The sequence below is a fragment of the Triticum dicoccoides genome, chromosome 4B (assembly GCF_002162155.2).
Source record: "Triticum dicoccoides isolate Atlit2015 ecotype Zavitan chromosome 4B, WEW_v2.0, whole genome shotgun sequence".
In the NCBI taxonomy this organism is placed as follows: Eukaryota; Viridiplantae; Streptophyta; class Magnoliopsida; order Poales; family Poaceae; genus Triticum; species Triticum dicoccoides.
In genome coordinates, this window is record NC_041387.1 from 587,985,206 (window position 1) to 587,991,599 (window position 6,394).

The 6,394-nt window shown below is 41.9% G+C and overlaps 2 protein-coding genes across 6 annotated transcripts in view; both read left to right on the plus strand.

The window, feature by feature from the left end:
• Positions 1-1,291, plus strand: part of LOC119291603 (protein FAR-RED IMPAIRED RESPONSE 1-like) — a 7,892-nt gene extending 6,601 nt beyond the window's left edge. For all 5 annotated transcript variants that reach the window (XM_037570389.1, XM_037570388.1, XM_037570391.1 and 2 more), the window contains 2 exons: positions 761-836; positions 937-1,291. The gene's annotated coding sequence lies outside the window, so the exon portion shown is untranslated. The remainder of the gene's footprint in view (positions 1-760; positions 837-936) is intronic.
• A 3,292-nt stretch (positions 1,292-4,583) lies between these two features.
• LOC119291605 (ubiquitin-fold modifier-conjugating enzyme 1-like) lies at positions 4,584-5,543 on the plus strand. Its single transcript, XM_037570394.1, has 2 exons — positions 4,584-5,026; positions 5,123-5,543. Exons 1-2 carry the CDS (start codon positions 4,694-4,696, stop codon positions 5,342-5,344), a joined length of 555 nt encoding a protein of 184 aa, XP_037426291.1. The 5' UTR covers positions 4,584-4,693; the 3' UTR covers positions 5,345-5,543.
• Positions 5,544-6,394: the final 851 nt, after the last annotated feature.

The window sequence follows — 6,394 nt, forward strand, 5'->3', positions numbered from 1 at the left end:
CTCCTCTCCCCGAGCACTCCTCCGTTGACCTGCAAGGGAGGCGTCTCCCTCTATTCCACTAGTTTTGATTTTTAGCTCTGCTCCTTGATTCATCCCCTCCCTCCCCCCCTGGGTAGGGTCTGTCCTCCTTTTGTTGTGATTCGATTTTGAGCTTTTTTTTCTGTCTCCCACGTACGATTTCGTTTCGATTTGTCATGGAATTAATGAGCTATAGTTCAAAGATTTTTCAGATCAAGGGTTTGTGTCAACATTTGTGTTGTTTGGGGGTTGGAAGTGATGGCACTTTTTTTTTGCTCATTTCTTTGGGTTTCAGCGTCCAGTGCAAACTGGGAGCAAACTGCAAGTTATCAGCTTCATCCAGAGTAAATGAAAAAACAAACTAGCTAGCTATCTGCATTCATATCTATAAAAAACTGTCTGCATTCAAATGCCAAGGGCCATTAGAAGCAGCAGCCAACCCAACCAATCCCAATCAAATGACACTAAAAAATCGGAGTGCAAGCAAGCCCTAAAACAGTTAAGAAGTTTTTGCTTAGCCTTTTGATTCAGTTTGGGTTGGTACCCTTCCTCCACCAGGTAGCGTCTGTTGTAGTCCAATTTCTGTACCACCAGCACATAGCTCTAGTCTATCTTGAACTGATCATTGAGATGATTTGTTTTTTACTGCTGATGGAATCATTAAATAATTGTGATAGAAGTAAAGTGTTCTTCGTTCATACCTTATAAGTATAACATATGCTAATGTGGTTGTTGTGAGCAGGACAAGGCTGGGATGTACAGGGTGGTTTCTATGTCAGTCCTGATGCAAAGCTGCTATTTGTGGTCCCTATCCGTGGGTAAGCACCACCTTAACAATATACATCATTCTATTTTTATTGATTTTTTTTTCTATTAATGTGTTTTTTATGTCCATTTTTGATACATAAACATCTGCAGGAACAGTCCAGCCACGTTGGGGATGAGTGGAGATCACTACATCAGCACGAAGTACTCCACTGTGAAGCATGGCCGAATGTACTTCCAAGTCTGGATGGTTGAAATTCACGATGTAGACTAATCTGGAGATAGGGTTGCTCATGCTCATCTTATTTTCATGATGATGAAACTCTTGGCATCGGTTTCGATGCCCTGTAGATACTCAGCACTAGTTGCCCAAGGCTTCACACATGATGTTTTGCCATCAGTACTAAGTTTCAGTCTAGGTATCATATATGACCAGACACAAACCTTAGTCTTTCTTCATTATGTGTTTGTCAGTTAAATCATTTAGTCTTCTTCAGTTTCTTTTCAAGTTATCAGTTGATCAGTTTCATATTCTTCTCGGTTTCTTTTTCTTCTTCTCATTTTTAGTTTTCTCACTCACTTCATTTCTTCTTCAGTTTTATCAGTTTCTTAGCTCCTCGTCATTTCAATTGTTTAGTTTATCAATTTCTGTAGTTTCTTCATCAGTTTGTCAGATTAGTATTTTCTTATTCATTTCTCTATTCTTCTCTAGTCCTCTTCTTTCTTTTAAGTTGTGTATCAGTATTAAGTTTTCATTGAAATTCATTATTCTGTTCCTCTGTTTTGAGATTGCATGTCCCTTTGCTCAGCTAAATTAGTGTTAATCATCTTGCCATTCCTTATATTTCATTCATTCAGTCATGTTACTTCTAGTCAGTCAATTTCAGTTATGTTACATGTAGTCGATCAGTTTCATTCATGTTACACTTAGAGCTCTCTAATAAGACTTAAATGCATTTGTTTCTAGTCGATCAATTTCAGCCATGTTTCATCTAGTCGATCAGCTTTAGCCATGTTACAGCTAGAGCTCCCTGTAAAGCAAAACTTCTTCAAGTTCAGTTCATTGTGTATGTTACTCCCTCCGATCCAAAATAGTGTCGCAGTTTTGAACTAAGATTAGTTCAACCTTAGTTCAAAACCACGACACTTATTATGGATCGGAGGGAGTATCTTTTTAACAAGTCACAAATACTACCTCTGTACCAAAATATAAGACGTGTTTAAGCTAAACTCGCCTACAAAAACGTCTTATATTTTGATATAGAGGGAGTATTTTTTGGGTCATATAGTACTAAATTGCCTTGTTTTTTTGGTTTTTTTTTTGCGAGTAAAATTGCCTTGTTGCCTATATGATTTTCTCATCCTATTAAAATAGCCTTTGGATGTGTATAATTCAGCATTAGCCAAGAGAGTGTTTGATTATCTTCTACAGTTCTCAGGTTTATAGACCTCCATTGTGTGGTCTCTTTGGTTCGTGTATCTTCCACTTAATTTTCCTCTCTTTCCTTAAAATTGCGATTGTCCAGTCATGTTACCTCAGTAACTACTCCCTCCGTTTCTAAATATTTGTCTTTCTAGAGATTTCAATAAGTGACTACATATAGAGCAAAATGAGTGAATCTACACTCTAAAATATGTCTATATACATCTGTATGTGGTAGTCCATTTGAAATCTCTTAAAAGACAAATATTTAGGAACGGAGGGAGTAGTTAAATTTGTAATTTCGAAAGCTGGATATGAACATTGGCCCGCGAAGCTATCATCAAGAAGTAAAGTGTAATTTTGAAGGATGCACATTACACTGGTCTCTTAGAGCTATTATCAGGTACTAGAAATCTGTCGAATTCTGGCAGGATTGAAAGACAAAGCTAGGTGCACATGTGACGCGTGTCAAGTGTTACGTTCTAACTGGGCAAAAATTTAACTTGCACTGAACGAAAATCAGTCGACTGATCGATAGGCATTCCCCAGATCTTTCTCCCGGCAAGAGTTATAACTTACGTACCAACAAAAAGAGCTGTGTTATACTCACGACAAAGCATGGACGACTTATAGACGATGCTTAAAATCCGGCCGGACATGCGTGCATACATCGGGCATCGGCAGCTGGATTTTGATGCCGTGCATGCGTCAGCAGGATCGTGCATGAAGCAATTTCGCAACAAAAATGTTAGTGCCCTTGAAGTCACCAATATTTATGAAAGTTTGCCAATTCCGAACATCAATATGGACAAAAATGTATGAAAGTAGAGTTTGAATTGGTTTAGGGGAATATAAACTATTTGTCATTCACACATGTCAGTGTAAAAGTAAAAAAAAATTGGAGCCAAAGGGAATTCTAGCTTCTAAATGAAAACACAGTTGATGAATTGTTTGCCTCAAGCCTAATTCTCTTGCGACCTGTGACACTTAGGGCCAATGCGAACCCAAATCAACAAGTGCCACAAGACCAATATTGAACCAAAAAAAAGTAAATATTATCTCTCCCCTGTCTCTCTCTCCTATATATACCTTTTTAAAACTAACTTCAGGTTCTATTGCGTGTTTGTCCTCGGTCAACTTTATGTATGCCCCTCGTCCTTTTCTTCATTCTGTTTTTTTTCTTCCATCTCCATTCTTTCAAACAGTTTTTTCATAAAAACTGCATTAGCTATTCGATCTCTTGTTGACTTGCAAATATTTTGGACTTTGATAACCAACGAATATCAATTTTTTAAGCATGACAAAATGAATCTTTTTATGGCAAGTTATGTTATCGCAAGGATGACAATTTCTTTTAGCAAGCATGACAAATCTGTCATGTTTAGTTTTTTTATCAAGATCTATCGTACTTTCTAAAGGAAATCGCCAGTGATTATTGTGAACACCGACCAGCGATTATCGTGAACATCATTTTCGAACAGTAACACCGACCAGTGATTATTGTGAACATCATTTTCGAACAATGTCTTGGTGGATTTCTTCCTTGGATCCTTGATCCGACATATCAAGCAGAAATGTGCATGATAAACGCGCCCCTCCAATAGATTGTTCACATCAATTCTTATGTAGTTACATGGAAAAGGCAAAGGCTCAATCACATATGCGGCAAGTTCCACTGTTAACACTGAACAATGCGGATCAACCCCACCAGTACATCTTCAATGGCCACCCCATCCGGTTGGTTGGTCAGAACTCAACATTGACGACTGCTCTGTCTTTGAAACCGAAGTAACTGAGGCTAGAATGGTCCTCCTGCTCACCTGGGCCAATTGATCTTCAGTTCAGGTCGAAACCTGCTCTCATGTTCTTCGGCACTTGAAGCGGGAACTACTGCTTGTATGAAGGAATTGCTTTAATACTTGAATCAGATTGCTTGGAGCTTGTTAACATGCTTAAGGCTAAAGTTAGAGACCGTTCGAAGTTAGCCTCTTTAGTTCATGAGATAAAAAGTTTGTTGTCCAGAGAAAAGTTTGTATCACTTATATTAGTCACTGCCAAAACACTATTAGTGGTTATATGGCAAATTATGCACACATCGAACAACAAACAACTGTCTGGCTCTTCTCTGGACCAGGTGATGTTGTTGATCTATATCGCGCTGATTATAATCTTGATGTTTGACGAGTAATACAAATTCCTTATATTGCAAAAAAAATAATAATAATTGTGAATACCATTCTGAAAAGTGCCTGAGGTGGGTATCTTCCTTGGATCCTTGATCCGACGGCTGCCCGTGGCTACGTCACCCCTGACTTGGCCACCGCAAGTCATTGAACCCGTGCCTTCCCTGCCCACGACCAGCCGTCAGCGTGAAATCCAAGCAGTCCCGAGAATCGCATCGGGATAGATAGATCCATAGAAGAAGGGCAGGGGCAGAGGCGCGGAGCAGAGGAAATCAAGAAGGCGGGGAAGATCGTCGGAGCGGCGATGGAGGGGTGGGACAAGGGCACGAAGAGCGTGGTGGGCGAGATCCCGCTGCTGTCGACGCGGGCGGGCCCCCGGGACGGCGATGCGTGGCGGCAGCGGCTCAAGGAGGAGTACCGCGCTCTCATCGCCTACACCTCCGTCAACAAGGCCAAGGACAACGACTGGTTCCGCATCGCCGCCGCCAACCCGGAGGGCACCCGCTGGGAGGGCACCTGCTGGTACGTCCACAACCTCCGCCGCTACGAGTTCCCCCTCCAGTTCGACATCCCCGTCGCCTACCCCCAGGTCGCCCCCGAGATCGAGCTCCCCACCCTCGACGGCAAGACCCACAAGGTCCGCAATCACGCTCTCTCTTTCCCGTGCCGTCTACGTCGCCGTGTGTTGTGTGGGTTCTTGGTTGTGGATCGTGATTGTTGGACATGGATGCAGATGTACCGCGGGGGGAAGATCTGCCTCACCGTGCACTTCAAGCCGCTGTGGGCCAAGAACTGCCCGCGGTTCGGGCTCGCCCACGCTCTCTGCCTCGGACTCGCGCCGTGGCTCGCCGCGGAGGTGCCCATCCTGGTCGACTCGGGCATGGTGAAGCACAAGGACGATGAGGCTGCTCCTGCAGATGCCGCTGCTGCGTCTGGCTCTGCCGCTGCCTCTTAGCTGCAAGACAGTTACAGTATGCCTTTTTTGTTGTCGCTGACAGTGACAGTTACAGTATGATGGTTGTCAAGGGGATTGGAGGATTGAAAATCCACTCGGTTGTGGACTAATAAGAGCCAGCAATACCTATACTCTAGTTGTCATGTGCTACTTGCTGTTCCATATTTTGCTGATGAACTGGTTGTTGATTTGAACTGTAGTTAGTTTGTCTGACTTATTTGGTGTGCATCGAAGTAGTAGATTTGCATCCAACATTGATCTTCAAACAAATTTGAACAAATTAATTGCCTCCGCCCTGCTGGATAGCTTAGGTGGATGCTGTTAATTTAGGATGGAACCTGATACTTGTGTTGCGTTAACAGAAGTCTGTTTTCTGTCTCGACAAAGAATAATAAAACTTCAGCAAGATCAGGTGCACAATGTTTTTTGCCTTACCTATACTATACAGGAAATATTAAAATGACTTGGATGTATGACTGTAGCACTGCTACCAGCCTACCATTGTGTTTTTAACACACACTGATATTGAATATGTTCGCTAGAAACCTAAAACTGGTTGAATTGTTGCCTTTTATATTGACTTGATTTTTTCATGATTGGAACAGCGGGATTTGACTTACGGGTTGTTGTGTTATAACTTCATAATTTCTTGGTGCTATACTTTATTTTGAGAGAACAGAGGATTTCATTGATTCATAGGAGAGTTTACAGAGTCAGCAACTACAAAAGGACCAATCTCTGTCCGGACATGCCCCAACCTGAAATTGTTAATACTCTAGCTAACTTGGCAAGCTCATGAGTTGCCTGGTTAAACTCTACCAATTTTAGAAACTTTGAACCTATACAGAGTAGACTTAAGGATGTTGATCTCTCCATATGTATGCCACGGATGGAAACATTTTGGTCTTTCTTTCTGATTGCTTCCACTTCAGCCGAACTATCAGATACCAATATTGCTTCCACTTCAGCCGAACAAGGCATACTGCTCGAGCACTCAGTTTAGGAAACTCCTTACTGGCAGAGTGAAGCCTGAGTTGCATATTCCTTTGT

What these genes read in the sequence shown, in the direction of transcription:
- LOC119291605 (XM_037570394.1), top strand. Translation starts at nt 4,694, where the DNA reads ATGGAGGGGTGGGACAAGGGCACGAAGAGCGTGGTGGGCGAGATCCCG. An exon ending in TCGACGGCAAGACCCACAAG is followed by an intron (nt 5,027 to 5,122) that starts GTCCGCAATCAC and finishes ACATGGATGCAG; the next exon opens with ATGTACCGCGGGGGGAAGAT.